Below are 19,690 nucleotides of genomic sequence, written 5' to 3'. Positions count from 1 at the left end.
TTGGGACGGGGGTGGGGAGGGGGCAGAACCAGTTCAGGTATCACTCATCACTATTCACGACTATGGATTGGAACTGAGGTTGACGGTTCATTCTAGATTTGAAGTTTTCGTGACTGCAAGGATCCATACTCTTAGGTTCTTTCGGTAAAGTCACGTAGATGAAAAATAAAAATAATAATAAAAAAAAATATTAACATGAAAATAACTCAATTAAATCACGACGTTTCGGAGGCAACACAAGCTTCCGTCATCAGGTGGAACAGCCACAGCAAAATTACTACAGTAATTTTAAAGCATAGCATGCTAACCACTGCACAATTGCCCCCACCTCTACTGCTGTGCTAACCATCGACTGGACTATTTATATCCGGTAACGTGTGTTGTGGTTGAGATGACAAACAGTAATAAAACATTTATTTTTGTTAAATACCCAGTAAAACATAATTTCCTAGCGCAATGGAATTGTATTTACAGAGTCTACTGGCAATTGATTTGATACGGTTAGGGTTGTCAAAGCGCAGACGCTAATATTAAATCAGGTGTTAATTGTATAATTGCAGTATTTGTAACGAGCGGCACACATCGCCCGGCGTTGTAATTTAGTTATAGATATATAATTAGCATCTTCTGCACTGCTACACCAACGTCTGGTTCACAAGAGCCAGCAGCAGCAGCAGCTGGCCCTGTGCGCTGCATTCTATACAGAGCCTCTTTAAAGTATGCATAAATGATGTCTGAATCCAGGGGCTTTCGCTGGCGCATTGCTATGCCGGTCGCATCCATGCTCCAGTGCTTGTTTAATATTAAAAGCACAGATTTGAACCCGCCCTTTTCACCCTTACAATGTGACACGGTGCGGTCATGGTATCCCATACGTGTTGATATTATTCTGTAGACAAGCACTCGGACACAAGACAAAGATCCCCCCCCGTATAGCCTATAACACACTGTTGGTGCAAGTGCTGTTAGCGAGCACCTATGAAAGTCGGCACGGCACACGTGGGGGTTGGTTGCCAGCACCACGCCCGACCACCTTTGTCTCCCTAGTGGCAATGTTTTACGCATCGTAGCAGGTACTCGTTTGATGCTGAGTCGACCTAGAGGAGGCCCAGGACCTGTTCAGATAATCGTCACTGGTGGTGTTGGCCGTGAGCTGGAATCGCACCCGGCTCGCCAGGTTCGTAGCGCAGCGTAGCGCTAACCACTACACTACCGCTCCCATGGTCACACAAAGATAAAGATCCCCGTATAGCCTTAATAGACTGTAGGGGCAAGTGCTGTTAGCGAGCACCTATGAAGGCCGGAACGGTACACGAGGAGGTGGGTGGCCAGCACCACGCCCGACCGCCTTTGTCTCCCCAGTGGCGATGTTTACACACCGCACCAGGTACTAATTTAAGGCTGAGTCGACCTAGGGGAGGCCCAGGACCGGTTCAGATAATCGTCACTGGTGTTGTGCCGTGAGCGGGAATCGAACCCGGGTCGCCAGGTTCATAGCGCAGCGCGCTAACCGCTACACTACTGCTCCCCATGGTCACACACACACACTGGCACATACACGGCGCGCGCTCGCATATAAATAGACTAGCTGTACTACCCGGCTTCGCCCGGGACTTGTATCTACCACGGCCGGCCGCCTTTGTCTCCCCAGTGGCGATGTTAATACGCTACAGCAGTTACTCGTTTGAGGCAGAGTCGACCTAGGGGAGGTTCAAATAATCGTCACCGGTGGTGGCCGTGAGCGGGAATCGAACTCGGTTAGCCGGGTTGGTAGCGCAGCGTAGCGTTAAGCACTACACCCACCGCTCCTCACACACCACACACGCACAGACACACACACAGACACACGCAGACACACACAGACAGACACAGACAGACACACACACACACAGACACACAGACAGCACGCTAAGCACTACACTACCGCTCCCCACACACCACACACGCACACACACAGACACACACAGACACACACACAGACACAGACAGCACGCTAAGCACTACACTACCGTTCCCCCTACACAACACACGCGCGCGCGTCCATAGGTACACATACACGCGCTTGCTGCAGACACACACGACTTTCAGGGTGCGCACGGCAGTAAACGACTGCAATAATAAAGCGGCAATGCTGCGCGAGGAACGCCTTAGACCTGCAACACATTTGTGTAATGCGAGCGTAAACACACAAACACATACAAACACATACATACACACACATACACACAAACACATACACACACATACACACACATACATACACACAGACATACACATACACACAAACACACACATACATACACACAAACACATACACAATACACACAGACATACATGCAGACACACAGAGACACACATAACACACATACATACACACACATACATACACAGAAACACATACACACATACATACACACACACATACATACACACAAACACATACACACACGTACATACACACATACAGACACACAGACATAGACATAAACACATACAAAGAAACCCACATACATACACACACAGACATACACACAAACACATACACACACATACATACACACATGCATACAGACACACAGACATACACATAAACACATACACATGACCCGGCTTCGCCCGGGACTTGGATCTACCACGCCCGGCCGCCTTTGTCTCCCAAGTGCCGATGTTAATACGCCACACCAGTTACTCGTTTGAGGCTGAGTCGACCTAGGGGAGGTTCAAATAATCGTCACCGGTGGTGGCCGTGAGCGGGAATCGAACTCGGTTAGCCGGGTTGGTAGCGCAGCGTAGCGTTAAGCACTACACCCACCGCTCCTCACACACCACACACGCACAGACACACACACAGACACACGCAGACACACACAGACAGACACAGACAGACACACACACACACAGACACACAGACAGCACGCTAAGCACTACACTACCGCTCCCCACACACCACACACGCACACACACAGACACACACAGACACACACACAGACACAGACAGCACGCTAAGCACTACACTACCGTTCCCCCTACACAACACACGCGCGCGCGTCCATAGGTACACATACACGCGCTTGCTGCAGACACACACGACTTTCAGGGTGCGTAAGGCAGTAAACGACTGAAATAATAAAGCAGCAATGCTGTGCGAGGAACGCCTTAGACCAGCAACACATTTGTGTAATGCGAGCGTAAACACACAAACACATACAAACACATACACACACATACATACACACACATACACACAAACACATACACACACATACACACACATACATACACACAGACATACACATACACACAAACACACACATACATGCACACAAACACAATACACACACACATACATGCAGACACACAGACAGACACATAACACACATACATACACACACATACATACACAGAAACACATACACACACATACATAGACACACACATACATACACACAAACACATGCACACACGTACATACACACATACATAGAGACACGCAGACATACACATAAAGACATACAAAAAAACCCACATACATACACACACACATACACACAAACACATACATACACATACATACACACATACATAGAGACACACAGACATACACATAAACACAAACACACATACACATGACCCGGCTTCGCCCGGGACTTGGATCCACGATGCCCCGCCGCCTTTGTCTCCCCAGTGACGATGTTCACACACGACAGCAGTTACGCTTTTGAGGCTGAGTGGACCTAGGGGAGGGCCAGGTCCGTTTCAAATAATCGTCAGCGGTGGTGGGCGTGAGTTGGAATCGAACTGGGGTCGCTCAAGCAGCTTAATGACTGTTTGTACAAAGAACATATAAAGAATCGATTATAATAACCAGGCAAGAGTCCACATTATAGACTGCCAGTACACGCACTCAGCTTAATAAGCAGGCTACAGTGTACATGATAGACTGGCAGTACGCTCACCCAGCTTAATGAGTATTTGTACAGTGAACATTAAAGTAATCGATTGTTGGCGCGTTGGGTTTAAAAGTAATATTAATAGCACACATTGTGGTGGGGGTGTAGTGAAGAGTAGGAAAAACTTTGATGAATTTACCTCAGAGTGGCGTGGTGGGTGTCGAGGCCTAGTAGCGTGCAAAGCCTGCGGCCTCGCCTAAAATTGTCGGCTTGGAAGAGGCAGGGTACGGGTGGCGTTCCTTCCCCCCCCCTAGCGCTCCAACAATACTGTGTAATGGCTATTATTTAATTAAATACGGAGCTTATGAAAGTGGCGAAGGCGTGGCTAGCCGTTGGCAGGGGCAACCGCCGTCCAATGAAACTGCAGCCCTTGGCGAAGGCGTGGCTAGCCGTTGCCAGGTCCAATGAAAGCGGCGAAGGCGTGGCTAGCCGTTGCCAGGGGCAACCGCCGTCCAATGAAAGTGCGTATGGGCCAAAGTCCACACACACACACAGACAGACATGAACGATTTTATATATATAGATGTTCTTCTGATTCTACTGCCCTAGGTTTGGATATTTTAAAAATTCAGTCCAAAAAGGGAAAGTCAGCATACATTTTTTGGACCGCATTTTCTCATGGATAGAAATTAAGAATGGGTGAACAAATAGAGAATGGAAATGATTTTTGAACCGCCTCCGGTGTGTTTACATTGCACATCGCTCTCATAAAAAAAGCAACTTGTTGGGTAGTAAAATAAAACAATATATATTTCAAACCTACATTTCCTGTTGCAATTACGTACGTGTTATTAATGCACACCATATCACATATGTAAAGAGAGAAGAGTGGTGTGGGTGGCCGGGGGGCAGGGTGGGGGGAGGCTGGGAGATGTTGAGGTTACTATGTATTGATCTGGACATTGCACGGGTCACGCTGCGCATGCGTCCACATATGCAGCAGCCACCCTCGTATCAATTATCGCTTTGAGCCGAGTTTTTCCACCGAGCTACCCAGGGCATAGACTGGCCCCTGGTGTTTATGTTACCATTTGCCGTCATCAACAATCCCATGTAATAGGTAGAAAGAAGATGCCCCCCCCCCCCCATTAGGCTAATATATCAAGGTGTAATTTTCCTTCCAGTGATAAAGAAATTAATTTTTAGTTTTTTGGTCAACCTGTTATATTTCACAGCGTACCGATGAATCTGCAAGACAATTTAAATGCCATGTATGATAGGGCTGGTGGAAAACGGCTTAATCCAGCAGTGGATTGATTGTAGATGATTATTAAACATCTGCGGATGTACTCGTATTAAAGACTAGCAATTCATGTCAGAATGGGGACTCATAGAGGATGTAGTGACGGCTTGTCCAACACAAAATTATCCAGAATGCTATATGTTGTTGGAAACCTTCGTAATTAAAAAAAAAACATTCGGTGTGATTTAACTGCCTTGTTTAAAAAGTTGGTATTATGGTTATACATATTACATGTGTCTATCTGACATGCTATTTTGTCCATGCATGTCCTATTTTAGGCAATGGGGATGTGTCTGAAATAAATGTGGCAATAAAAGCCATGAGTTACTGAAATAAAAGATCACGTATGAATGGCCATAGATAAATAATGTGGCAGCGTTATATTCCAACACAAATTTAAGCTTGACTGGTTGGAAGAATAACATTGGGCAATGTATTTTTTTTTTACTTTTGCATTTGTTAAAACTGATGATATTTCATTTATCCCCTTCTGTTTCTACCCTGTTTCGTCAGTTATTTTGTGATAATAGCACAATAAGTCATTTACAAAAACTATTCAGATTTTTTTTAAACTACAGTGTGCATGACATTATTTAAAAATCAAACCTGGAATGAAGAGTAAAACATTTTTTATAATAGAATCCAATTTCTCAATAAATGTTTTTAAATATATTACCAGATACGGCCCACTGAGCTATATAGCTCCTTTTCAGAAGCGACCTGGTCACAAATGATAGCTTAACAAAGTGGCTGAGCATGCAGAAATGTATAGCAGCCAAATAGTCTAAGCACATGTTGATTCTAAAAGTAGAGGAAAAACCCAGAGGATCCGGTGAAAAATCCATGCAACCACGGGCAGAACATGCAAACTCCAAATATAAAAGTGCCCGTTTCGGGATCGAACCCACAACCCACTGTATACCAGGCGAGGTAGTTAACATCTTGCCACCGTTTACAGGCCCGATCGCTCCTTGGCAGAAAGACTGCTCTTTTGTAATGGTACAGACATGTAACCTATGGCATGCTGTGTGATCTCAATTGCATGTGGCTCATCAGAGGTGGCAGTAAGGGAAGTTGAATCAGTGTGTCATATTACATGGGGAGTTCATAACTCTCATGTTCAGTGTGTTTACAAGGGGGGTGGAAACATAGTCTTTAAACCTTCCCCTATTATTTATGTCCCACCTTCTCCCACCATAATCTATGAGCGCAGGTCAAATATTTCACTTGTGGCAGAACTGAAGTGGTTCTAATTTCTTTATGTGACCAATAACAGTGAATGACGTGATAACCATTGGACATGAGAGGGGGTTATCAAATGACCCATCCTTATTGCCCATGTACATGAATCGATTACGACGAAACTTGCGTTGCATCACGTGGTAACGATGTCTGCCCACGGACTACCAACTGCCAAACCAGTTCAGCAGAAGAACAAGGCAGGGCACCTTGTTCAATTGATCTGTGTCCCATATCCCCATAACATGAATCAGGCCCACTCACCTATATAGCCCTTTTTCAGAAGCCACCTGGCCACAAATGATAGCTCAACGAAATGGCTTACCACGTGGACACTTAGAGCAGTCAAGCACTTTAAACGCGTGTTGATTCTAAATGTGGAGGGAAAGACCAGAGGAACGGGAGGAAAATGCACGCGACTGCGGGGAGAACACGCAAGCTCCAAATACGCAGGTAACAGGGGTCGGGATCGAACCCACGGGCTCCTGCACACCAGGCGAGGTAGTTAACATCACGCCACCGCGGTGCCCTTCTGTACACTCTGCATCTCCACCTACAAATAGACGCATGTGCATTGACCACCGGCGTTGATCTGGCATTAATTAATCGCTGCTGTTCTCACATGCAACTGCCGGTGGGAACATCGCGGTGACAAATGAACGTCGTGATGTTTAGGCAGCTGACATTACGACAGCTCTACACAATACCACGCAGGCGAACACCATACCCTATGCGCACGCGCGCGTGTGTGTAGGGGGAGTGGTAGTGTGACCCTTAGCGCACTGCACTACGGACCCGGCTCACCAGAGTTTAATTCCCGTTCACGGCCACCACCATTTATGATTATCTGAACCGGTCCTGGGCCTCCCCTAGGTTGACTCAGCCTCAAATGAGTGAGATGTGTAAACATCCCCACTAGAGAGACAAAGGCGGCCGGGCGTGGTGCTGATACACCCACCCCTTCCTATGCCGTGCCGGCCTTCATAGGTGCTCGCTAACAGCACTTGCCCCAAAAGTCTGTACACGCTGAGCGGGAGGAGAGCTTGGTCTGGTCCAAAGCATCACTGCTCTTTGGATTTGCGAAGCACGGGGGGCCTCCAAGTCGCTGTATGAACAACACTCGCTCTAGAAGTCGCGCTCGGTGTATTCATTATTCCAGTAGCGTGCAGGGAGAGGTTAGCGCGTCCGAAAAAAAGACGCGTCCGTTCGAACAATTTCATATCTGCGCTCTTCGTACTAACACGGCGTATGCAATAGGCACGTTTACAGTCTCCAATGCTTATTGGATTGGTGGGTGGGGGGGCTTCTGTGTGTATAAGTGTATGCATTAAGCATCTCCTCTCTCTCTCTCTCTTATCCATTACACTAACCCCCACGATCTACATACCTACACGCGCTCAAGCACCCCCCACCCCACACCGTCACACACACACACACACAACGGTACAAGGCGTTCTTGCGCTTGACACCGGCGTTGACGTTTGGTGGAAACGAGGAGGCGATTTTTTTGCACACAAGCGGCGAAATATCGGTCCGGGCGGCGGGTAGCGCGAGAGAGAGCGAGAGGAGTCGGAATATAGAGTGGTCGTGGTGGTGGTGGCGGGAGGGAGGGGGGAGGAGGAGGAAGGGGTGGATGGGTTCCAAAGAACGGCTGTCGATCGATTCAACGGCGAGGCGAAGCACACAATGCAACACATTTATCGAAACGCAGAGTAACCCATGCACAGCCTCCACACAAAGCGCACGCGGGGAAGCCTCGGATGGCTAAACAGGAGCAACAGCTACCGCTACCACAGCTGCTATCGGAGCTGTTGCTGCTGCTGCTCTGTTGTCACTGACGCGTATTACTCCCACTATTATTATCATCATCATCATTAGCATCATCAAACAAACCTATGGTCGCCGCTGCTGTTGTTAATGTAACCGCTGGCGAGAGAGCAGCCACCTGTGTGTGTGTGCGCGCGCGAGTGAGTGAGCAGAAAACAAGCATCCGCGTCGCGTAGCGCCCGGAGAGCCACCACCACCACCGTTAGAACCACCGTAGAGCCACCACCACCGTTCCCGCAGCACCCAACCACCCGACTCGCGAAACCGCGCGGCGCTCCAATAGCTCTCCTCTCTCACTCCATCAATCCGCGGCCGCCCCAAAACGGCGCACACACGCACGCACACGCACGCACATGCACACGCACGCACCCACACACGCACACGTGCACACACACGCACACACACGCGCGCGCACAACCCCCCCCCCCCGCCCCAAAACAAGGATATGGCCACTCGATGATCCTCTTGGCGAACTTTCGGACGCCGTTGTCTTCGCCGAAGAGGAAGAGGGAGCGGTTCTGCGTGAAGCAGTTCTGCCGCACCGGGATGGGGTTGTACAGAGCCATCGTGCGCGCTCGCTGCGCCTTGGTCTGCTTGAAGACGCGCTGTTGCTGCTGCTGCTGCCCGCCTCCGCCCTGCGCGCTGCCGTGTCGGCTGGGGCCGCCGACGCGGCCGCCGATGTCTCCGAGGCCGTCATCGTTGAAGCGAGCCATCCTGCGCGGTTCGCACGGAAGGCCCCGGGGTCAGGGTGGGTTCGGAGGAAGGTTTTCAGTTGTGCTCGGGGCACGTGCGCGCGCGTGTGCGCGAGCGAGCGGACGAGCGGACGAACCCGCCCGTGGTGGCTCCTCGTTTCCACTGGAAATCTCCCTTCAAGGCATGAGATTAATCCCCTCGCTTGTGTCTTTCAGCAGTCCGCCAGTCGGTCCGTGCGCACCACCCAAAGCGCCCGCCCGCCCGACTTTCCCCCCCCCCCCCCACCGAGCCTTGTGGGGCTCAGATGTTGCCGTGCTCGTTCGCTCGCCGTTCCCCGTTTGAACGCAGCGGGTGCGGTCAATGCAGCAGCATCAGCAGGCTCGGATAATAAATAAATAACTATGAATGGATGCTATATGTGTCCGTATGTGTGTGTGTGTACACACACGCACGCGCGCCTCCTCCACTGTTACGCATGCACTGTGTGCGTACTCCCGTCTGACGGATTTAAATAAATAAAAACTACGACTGCGAACCAGCGCTCGCATGAACAATCGCCCTCGCTGTCGTCATCTGTGCTGCTTTATCATTCCGCCTATTTACTGTGGCGGCTGATAATGGTATGAAAAACAGAGGGTGTGTGGAGGGGGTGGGAGGGGATGGGAGGGGGGTTGGGTGGCGAATGGGAGGGGGGGGCGTAGGGGAGGGGAGAGAATGGTAATAAATAAAATAAATAAATAAAACTCGCTGAAAGAGTGCCCGCTCTGGCCACGTTTAACCATTCACGAGCGCACGCGATGCGAGAGAGAGTCTGGCAGGCAACCCGCGGAGCGCCTTGTGACATCACGCGGGAGAGAGGGGTGGTGGTGGTGGTGGTGGTCGGGGGGGGGGAGACAGTGGCGAGCGATTCGGTGGGAATGTTTGCACGGGGCGCGTGCGTCGTGTAGGCGGGGCTCCTCGGCGTGCGTCCTCTTCCTCCACACGCAGCCACGAAGCCAACGATTCCCACCACCACCAACACCCCCCCCCCGTGTTGCCTGTAACAGCGAGTGCTGTTAGCGAGTAGCACCTATGAAGGCCGGCTACGGCACACGAAGGGGGGGTGGGTAGCCGGCGCCACGCCCGGCCGCCTTTGCATCCCCGGTGGCGATGGTTTACACACAGCACCAGGTCCTCATTTTGAGGCTGAGTCGACCTAGGAGAGGCCAAGGACCGGTTCAGATATTATGTCACTGGTTTTGGCCGTGAGCGGGAATCGAACTCGGGTTGCCAGGTTCGTAGCGCTACTGCTACCGCTACATTACCGTTCCCCACCCGCCAACACACACACACATGATGCATACATGTGTGTGTGTGTGCATACATGTGTGTGTGTGCATTCATGTGTGTGTGTGCATACATGTGTGTGTGTGTGCATACATGTATGTGTGTGTGTGAATACATGTGTGTGTGTGAATACATGTGTGTGTGAATACATGTGTGTATGTGCATACATGTGTGTGTGTGTGTGTGCATACATGTATGTGTGTGTGCATACATGTGTGTGTGTGTGAATACATGTGTGTGTGTGCATTCATGTGGGAATTTTTTGTCTGACGCATGAGCCATTATAAGTCTCCCTCGCACTCCTCCACTAAACGCCACCCACCCCACTTAGCCCATTTAGAATTGCCCTTCCGAATGGTATTAAGCGATGGGCTAATTAATTAATGGCAGATTACGAGATAATTGTTCATAAATCAATGGGATTATTACGTAATTACGCAACCATATGTATATGTTGTGATTTGTTATTGACGACTGACGCGCAGTTTATATATAAATTACATTTTTTTAAAAATACCTTACCGACGGATGGAACGTCTGCTCATTTTTGCAGATAATCAATTGATGTGCAGTGAATTCGAGAAATTCATCATCCACCCCGCTGCTGGCGAGAATGCTTAGCTCGGGCGGGAGAGCGAAACGGAGAAATGAACGAGGCGGCGACTGCCGTGCATGGTTGTGTAAGCGTCGACACACACACACATGGAAGACAAAGATCCACCGTATAGTCTTTAACAGATTGTTGGGGCAAGTGCTGTGAGCGAGCACCTATGAAGGCCGGAACGGCACACGAGGAGGTGGGTGGCCAACACCACGGCCGGCCGCCTTTGTCTTCTTAGTGGGGATGTTTACACATCGTGCCAGGTACTCAAATGAGGCTGAGTCGACCTAGGGGAGCCCCCAGACCGGGTTAGATAATGGCCACTGATGTTGGCTGTGTGTGGGAATCGAACTCGGGTCGCCGGGTTCGTAGCGCTGTACGCGAACAGCTCCACCACTACCGCTTCCCAACACACAAAAATACACCGACACACATTGTGTACACACGTACTAACAAATGCGAGCGGACACTAACGCACTCAAAAACGCGTACAAACCATAACAAAGACAAAGATCCCCCGTATAGCCTTAACAGACTGTAGGGGCAAGTGCTGTTAGCGAGCACCTATAAAGGCCGGCACGCCACACGAGGGGGTGGGTGGCCAAGACCATGCCCGGCCGGCCGCCTTTGTCTCCCCAGTGGCGACGTTACACACCGCACCGGGTACTCATTTTGAGGCCGAGTCGACCTAGGGGAGACCCAGGACCGGTTCAGATAATATAATCGTCACTGGTGTTTGCCGTGAGCAGGAATCGAACCCGGGTAGCCAGGTTCGTAGCGCAGCGCGCTAACCGCTACACTACCGCTCCCCACAAACCATACCCCCCCCCCCCAAAAAACAAAGCCAAAGATCCCCTCTATATAACCATAACAGACTGTTGGAGCAAGTGTTTTTAACGGTGACAACCTATGGAGGTCTGCACAGCGCACGAGGGGGGCGATGTAGCCGACACTACGCTCGACCGCCTTTGTCTCCCCAGCGCTGACGGCTTACACGCCGCGCTAGGTACCCATTGCAGGCTGAGTCATACAGGCACGCGCACGCACGCGTGACAAAATCAACGACGCCGAGATTTTTGGGGGGTTGTGGTATGGGGGAAGGGGGGGGGGCGGATACAGAGGGAAGAGGGCGCACAGCTCTTGGATGAATACCAAACGAGGGGAGAGAGCGTGTGAGCAACGCTCTCTTCACTCGCACGTAAGGGTGGGGGGGGGGAGGCACACGGGATGCAAGCAGGCGATGAGCGAGCGTTGGCTGGGGCTCTACCGAGGTACGCGAATGCCCGTGGGGAACCCGAAGCGAACCAGCAAGAAGGGCTCTCTGAGGCTTCTGGGCTCGCATGCAACCTCAACAAAGCCCCCCCCCCACGTGTGCCGCTAAATGCGTAATTCGAGTATATTTAGTCTCGCTAGACAGCAGGCTGCGATATGTGATTTTTTGTTACAATTTCTATGTAAATCGGGTTTTTTTTTTTACGCCAGTGGCTTCTACGTTGCTCCACAAGATAATGAGTGTAAACATTTGTTTTTTTTTACTGTTGATTAACATTTAAAATAAAAAGTGCAAACCGCAATACTGTCGTTGGATATTTCGAATAAGTCGGATTTATCCAATAGTGATTGAAGAATAGGTGATGAATACACCGTGTGCTAAGCTCGTTCATAAGACATTAACGGATTGCCGAGCATTATTCATCAGGTTTTTTAAATGATAACAACAGAGACCGGAATTCACGATATGACTATCATTAATAATGTATTGACCGAGACAATGATTATCTAGATTAGTGTGTAATAAAAACATGACTACTTCATTTCTTCCAAAATGCTTGTTTGTTTATATCTATATATGATTCGTGCCTATATATCGTGCACATTCAGAAACTCGTGACAGATACATTGCTGAAACATACATTCCTCGATTTTTCGATTCATGGAACAATGCCTGCCATATACAAAATATATACTGCATTTAAAGCATCTCATACCCATAGACAAACTTCAATGAAGCAAATATGTATTATGTTTGAAACGAGCTAGAAAGCTGATGTTTTACACAAATGTAGTTTATGCTTAAAACTACATGAAGCCGTAAACTGAAATGTAGAATTTGGGACCCCAAAATTATGGTTCCGAGGTTGAATTAAAATCTCAATAATGATTTATATTGGACGAAATTTCACAGATTTCCAGTATATTGGTTTCATTCATAGGGCAGACTCATCCCAAATGTTTACATTACTGTAGGTCTCATGCTAAATCCGTAAAGATATATAATCATCGTCATCATCATCAGTGAATCAAGTGGTTTACCTACTGTGGAGTGTCACGATCAATTCTTTAGGAAGCAGGGAGTGTTCACGACTTGTTGCTTGTATGTCAATATCGCTCATAGTATGAGCTCCTTCATTGGTGTAATATAGGAGCAAAACAACTGCACGAACTCTTCTTCTTGGTTCTTTCGGTAAAGTCACGTAGAAGGGAAGTAATAAAATAATAAAAATAAAACATAATAAAATAAAATAATTCTCACGACGTTTCGGCTACAACGCAAGCAGCCGTCACGTAGAAGGGAAGTAATAAAATAATAAAAATAAAACATAATAAAATAAAATAATTCTCACGACGTTTCGGCTACAACGCAAGCAACCGTCACGTAGAAGGGAAGTAATAAAATAATAAAAATAAAACATAATAAAATAAAATAATTCTCACGACGTTTCGGCTACAACGCAAGCAGCCGTCTTGCGTTGTAGCCGAAACGTCGTGAGAATTATTTTATTTTATTATGTTTTATTTTTATTATTTTATTACTTCCCTTCTACGTGACTTTGCCGAAAGAACCAAGAAGATGAATCCCTGCAGTCACGAAAGCTTTAAATCGAAATGCACGAACTCTCTTTCCTGAAGCCCTTTCATCCTGGCTGGCAGGCCTCAACATTGGCATTTAGCTCGTGAACATATTGCCATCCACAACAAATAGCATATCGCGAGTGGATTTTAATATGTGTACAAAATCACTGCGTCTAATGTCGCTTTGACAATCGCAAAATAAATCATATAAACCTCGGCAGGTGAGTGCAAAAAATGTGCAACAAGCATTTAAAAGATGCAGGATATTCTACTTGCAGACGGTAAATTTAGGTTGAAAATCAAGCGTGCTGGCAATGTGAACAGCCGTCTTCATTTACGGGGCTTAGGTATCCACATTGAATTGCGAAGACACGGTTAATGCCATTCTGCCTGCCCTATGCCGTATGAAGCTACTTTGCCTTCTAGCATCACAGACAGCCGCTCATAAAAAGCGGGCGTCTTCAGCACCACGGACAGCTCCGCAGTGCTGTATCATAGGCAGACACTCATAACTAGATAAGTGGTTTCTTAACCTTAACTGCAGTCTTGCACCCCTTTGGTTCTCAATCGTACGTGGCCCTGCTTAATTTGTGATTCGATTATTTACCTTCTAAAAAAAACCTGGCCATGTATCGCACCCCCAGGAGGTGCGTGCACCCCAGGTGAAGAACCACTGCACTAGATGCAGCCTTTAGTAGACGATTTTATGATGCATTGATTCATTAATATCGATTTTTCAAGGTTCATCATACATCATGCCTCTAAGTTTGTGTTAAGAATCGATGGGGTTTTAATATATGCAATAATACACACATCTGCCAATGTAACAGTCGGGCGAGTTGAGCAACCACATGTGAAATAACCACAACAAAACTAGAGAAACATTGAACTGATAAAAGTAAACAAAACTAAATAATGAGTGAAATCGCTGTCCCGATTTACGATTCGCCGAGAGGAGAGGGACGCGGGTGGGGAGGTGGAAATGGGGGTTGACGACACGCCGATGCCCAACAGCAATCGCTACAATTCGGCATCACGATTCAGTTCAGGAATCAATTATTGCACATTTTCTGGAATTACTCAGAATCTTGTACAGCTCTGATTAGGATCCACGAGTCTCCATGTTACACTGCGATATAATTTCACTATAATTTGCCTGCATTGAAACATAACAGCTATCCTTACACTCCAAATTAGATGCGTGAATTGTGAGCCTTAATCAGCAATGCTAATGGGTTGATCAAGGTATTGTTATAGTCGTTTACGGACAGCCCTGTATTTGTTTAACACGTAGGGCTTTCGCGACCAATATTATTCATTATCAACGTTTTTTGGGTTTAGATCGCGTTATTTATAAATGTGTCGTAACCCTCCACCACCCGACACGGCCAATCAGTAAAAAAGTGTCACGTTGACAAAAGACAAATAGGTCACTGCTTTAGCCTACAGGTGTGTTGAAGCGTGAAACGTCGTACTCAAATTGTAAATGTTATGGTTTTAAGCTTCAACAGACCGGTGGGCTAAAGCAGTGAACTATTTGTCTTTTGTCAGCGCTGTATTTGCTGAATCAGTCTAAGTATTACATTGGCATATCACTTTAATTTCATTTTCCTCAACTCAAATCAAACAAGTGTTACGCTGCAACTTAGATGCATGCATACATGCACGAATAGTGTATGTTGATTCTTCATTGTTCATATTAATCGATTTCGAACATGAATCGATTTCGAAATCAATGCATTGTCATAACCCCCCCAGGATTGGACAACTTGCTCACTGCCCGAGGCAGCCTTCAGCACCACGGACAGCGCCCTTCTCTCCGCAGCCATCAACACAGCAGCGAGCGGCTCGCACACAGAGCCGCGGGTGAGAGGACCATTGGCTCCACGCAGGGCTCACGCATTCGCTAGGCGGCGCGGCGCCCATACGGTTTTCGCGAAGCCGTACAATCGTTTTGGCCCGGGGTCAAACTGTGCGTAAATTGTTTACGGGTACGCTCGTGTGCACGTAATTACGCACACGCTGTCCCTGCCAGCAATGGGAGGCGCTATATATTAGAACAACAAAACCAGTGAGACGCGTACACGGGACGGGGAAATCATTAGGGGGGGGGGGGGCGGTTGATGTGTTTTGTTGGCAACTGAATGTGTCACGTACGTGTGTCGCCAAACATTTGGCCCGATGCGGTTGCGCGCACGCCTGTAATTCCTAGGCTTTGGAGTGGAACTCTCTCGTTCTTTGTGAAACTGCTATTTCCCGCTGGGCTGTAACGGGGCCAGGAGATGGCATCACACAAAAAGTGGGCGGGTTTCTCACCCATCCGTGCGGACCTTTTAATGAATGGTGGATTTTTTTTCCATCGGTTCCCGTCCATGTGCAAACCATCTTCTAAGAATAACTTTCAAATCAAAGGAGCATTGATATTCAGTTTTTTTTTCTTCTGGACAATAAATGCCATTATTGTAACTGTCTTAGGACTGCAGTGAAGATTCAGATTTTTGCACTGAAGATTCAGACATTTGGAACAAAATTTATTTTACTTAACACATCCGGCCAGACTCCAGTGGGTTTACAAGTCCAATAAAGAATATTTTTGTATACATAATGGTATTAATATATGGGACCTGTTCATCTATGAGTCATCCGATGAAGCTGAATTCGCTGTGCAGCTTTGTGAGCCTATATATCAGTGCACTTGTCAGACATTTATATATGATGTATATACTATGTGAGTACAGTACTGTATATTTAAATGTTTGACAGCTCTGATTGGGCTCCCACGAGTGGCGCGATTAAATCTGAATCCAGCGCAAATGATTTCTGATTATTTTTGTTCTCTTCACTAAGGAGCACATTTCTAGGCGTTATCGGTTGTGTCAGAATGCATTCTTCCACAATATTTTCAACTCGAGTGTGCACTTCATCGTGTTGTAAAAAAATAACAAGAACTTCTTGCACAACCACGTGAACGTATGACACAGTTGTGTTCAATATTTATGTTCTTATTTTTAACCCTTCCAGCTGACAGCAATGCAACCCCGCCGAATTACCATGCGGGCTAATCCACAATCGCTTTCTGACTCTGGCGGGGTTGTAATGTTAATCCTATAATTCACCTGCAGCTTGACGGATAAGGCGTTGCTTTAAACGGCAAAAAAACCCTATCAATAATTTACCTGCTCTACATTCTACTCACCATGAACACCCCCCCACTCCCCAATTCCTCCCAGATTCCAGAGTTCTACAAAAGGTTGTACTCACTCCCATGCCGCGCGCCGTGCTTGAGATCCACTGCCTTTGCTGCCGAGGGCTGCCCTGGCCGCTCCCTTCCTTCCCCGTGAGCCTCTTGCCGTGCTCCGGGGAGAATCCTTCCCGCAGACGGGATCCATCGTCGCCTCGTCCACCCTCACGCTGTACACGGCGTGATAGTAGCTGAGCGCCTCCACGCAGCACGACGGCTCCTGCGAACTTGAATCTCCGACAGAAGATGAGCCGTCTCCTTCTAGCCCGGAGCGAGCATCCTCCTCCAACAGCTGCCTGGGAGCTCGCCCCTTGCCTGTTCCCACCAGCTCCTCCTCCTGCCGCAGACCCAACGTCTCCCTGGAGATATGCGCCTCCTCCCTGATGTTGCCTTCGTCTGCCTCCACGTCCCTGGACCTCGGGCTCAGCTTGTGCCACACGGCGTGGCACAGCAGCCTCCAAACTGCAAGAGGGTGACGGTGGAGAGTGAGCGGGACGGATGCACGTGGGGCTGGTCCCGTAATCCAGCCACGCTTAATCTGTCTTGCACCTCAATAGCACGGAAACTGCCACCGCCTAGTGTAGCTGCCATTCCTAATTCACTTTTCCCTTGACTGATTGCACCAGACCGTTCAATCCAGAAAATGAAAATGAAATTGCTTTTTCATTACTTGATGTCCTTCGAAAAAAATCGAAGACACGTGTTTGCATTCGCGTGCTTTATCCTTTTGTTGTTTCCCGGCACAAAGAGAATGCGCCAAATAAAATTTAAATGTTTTTATTTTGACACATTCATTTGGGATGTGTCGATTGCTGAGTGAATTTTAAGCGTCGAGTAACCAAAACTAGCCGATGAATTGGGTGAGTCGTATTCTTTTTTATCAATTACTTACAATACAACAGATATTAAAGAAAACGTCTGTACATGCTACGTAACTAACAGCATCTCTTGAGATCGATGCTGTGCACAGCAACTGGGAGGGTGAAATCAAAGTGCAAAGGTCAATCGCCAACACTACAACACACTCACCTACACTGTCCATCATAAACACCCTGCCCTTATCAGATGTAAGAAGATAGGCGGGAATAAGCTTGGTTCATACTTTCAAGTTTCATTTATTAGGTATAGTCCTGTGAACCATGCGGCTCTTAAGTCGGGTGCAACCACAACAAGCAAAATTGTGAACGGAGAACATCTTAAAGCGATGACACACAACAGAAACATCCTGGATAAAGTAGCAAATCTTAAAAAAAAACCGCTGTGTGCAAAAATCCCAGTGTGATGCAAGTCAAACAATAACAACCATAATACAATCTAGATTACCCATGTTTTCAAAATCACCAAAATAGCGCTACAAAAACAATGTAACAACAGTAATCATAGGAACACGTGTGCGTGTGTCTGCACAAGACCTGAGTGAACTTCATACTTGGACTGATGACCACCAGACTTGCCAGGTGTTGTAGGTGTGGAGCTGCGAGGTGGCCAGCAGATGGCCGCATTAAAGCCAACACTCTTGAAATGAGTTATCCAAATATCTAAATATAGGACCCGTGGCGTAGCTGCCGAATGTGCAGGAGATGCAACTACACCAGGGCCATGGGTCAGAGGGAGGCCGTGGTGCCGGCCTTTTGAAGAAGGGTCGGGGGGTGAGGGGTGGTGAAATTGGGCAGGGGGCCACCACTTTACGTCTTGCACCAGGGCCGATGCCAGCGATGCTACGCCACTGTGGTGTAGGTCACCAACAGAAACACCGTCTTGAGACTCGGTGAGGCGATCACCCGGTACATAATTGCTACCATTGGTATTACTCGCCATATATTGCGTCACGGTAGACTGCACGTAAATCAGCTGCTTGCGTTACGGGGTGGGGGGGGGTCTAGCTGCAGTCGGCTTTGAGACGGTTTTTGTTTTTATTCTCAAAAGTCTAACATTTCTCACCTGCGGTGCACGTCAATCGAGAATGGCATGGGAGCGAACGATCCAGCGGTGGTGGCAGATGCCCAGCCGGTTGTTTCATCGTCACGGTGTCTATGAATAAACCTATATCGCTATTTCTTTATGTTTACCAAGATAGGCCCACTCAGCTCCGTAGCCCTTTTTCAGAAGCGACCTGGCCACATATGATAGCTCAAGGAAGCAGCTTATCAGGTGAAAATTTGATGGCAGTCAAATAATCTAAATGCACGTTTCTAAATGTGGAGGGGAAAACCAGAGGACCCAGAGACACAAATCCACGCGACCGCGCGGAAAGCGACACGCAAACTCTAAATATACAACAGGCGTCAGGATCGGGATCGGGATCGAACCCACGGCATCCTGTTTACCAGGCAAGGGAGTCAACATTTAGCCATCGCCGCACCCCCAATGTGTCGCTTGTGAAAGCCCATGTAATATTTGTGTCAAATGGGAAATGGAGGAATAAAAATGTCTAAATCAAGACGCAGTGGGCGCTGAAGACAATCTCGCGTCAAGGCCCATCAAGCGGGCTATGCATACGGGCTGCAGCGTGTGGCAAATAGACTATAAACAGCATGTGGTTACTGCACGGCTCTCCTCTCTGCTGGAGAGACACGGCAGATTTGTGTGCCGCATATTGAAAGACTATACCATTGGAAACAAAAAGTTGGAGGGTGCGTGTGTGTGGATGGGTGAAGAGTCAGTTAATATACAAATAAGATTACATTCGTGCATAAGCATGGGTATTGACAAAAACA

At 47.9% G+C, this 19,690-nt stretch overlaps 1 protein-coding gene across 9 annotated transcripts in view; it reads right to left on the bottom strand.

The window, feature by feature from the left end:
• Positions 1-17,046, bottom strand: part of LOC133354772 (voltage-dependent P/Q-type calcium channel subunit alpha-1A-like) — a 200,697-nt gene extending 183,651 nt beyond the window's left edge. For 8 of the 9 annotated variants that reach the window (XM_061571881.1, XM_061571885.1, XM_061571879.1 and 5 more), the window contains exon 1: positions 8,708-9,178. In XM_061571881.1, coding sequence (XP_061427865.1) covers positions 8,708-8,972 — 265 coding nt within the window. In that variant the 5' untranslated portion in view covers positions 8,973-9,178. Of the gene's footprint in view, positions 1-8,707; positions 9,179-16,993 lie in introns of those variants that run through there. The other variant, XM_061571878.1, reaches the window with a different exon arrangement.
• Positions 17,047-19,690: the final 2,644 nt, after the last annotated feature.

Source organism: Lethenteron reissneri, chromosome 48 (genome assembly GCF_015708825.2).
Source record: "Lethenteron reissneri isolate LAM-NWPU_2019-01 chromosome 48, ASM1570882v1, whole genome shotgun sequence".
Lineage (NCBI taxonomy): Eukaryota > Metazoa > Chordata > Hyperoartia > Petromyzontiformes > Petromyzontidae > Lethenteron > Lethenteron reissneri.
The sequence above is the reverse complement of the archived record's forward strand: the minus strand, read 5'-3'. Positions and strand labels throughout refer to the sequence as shown.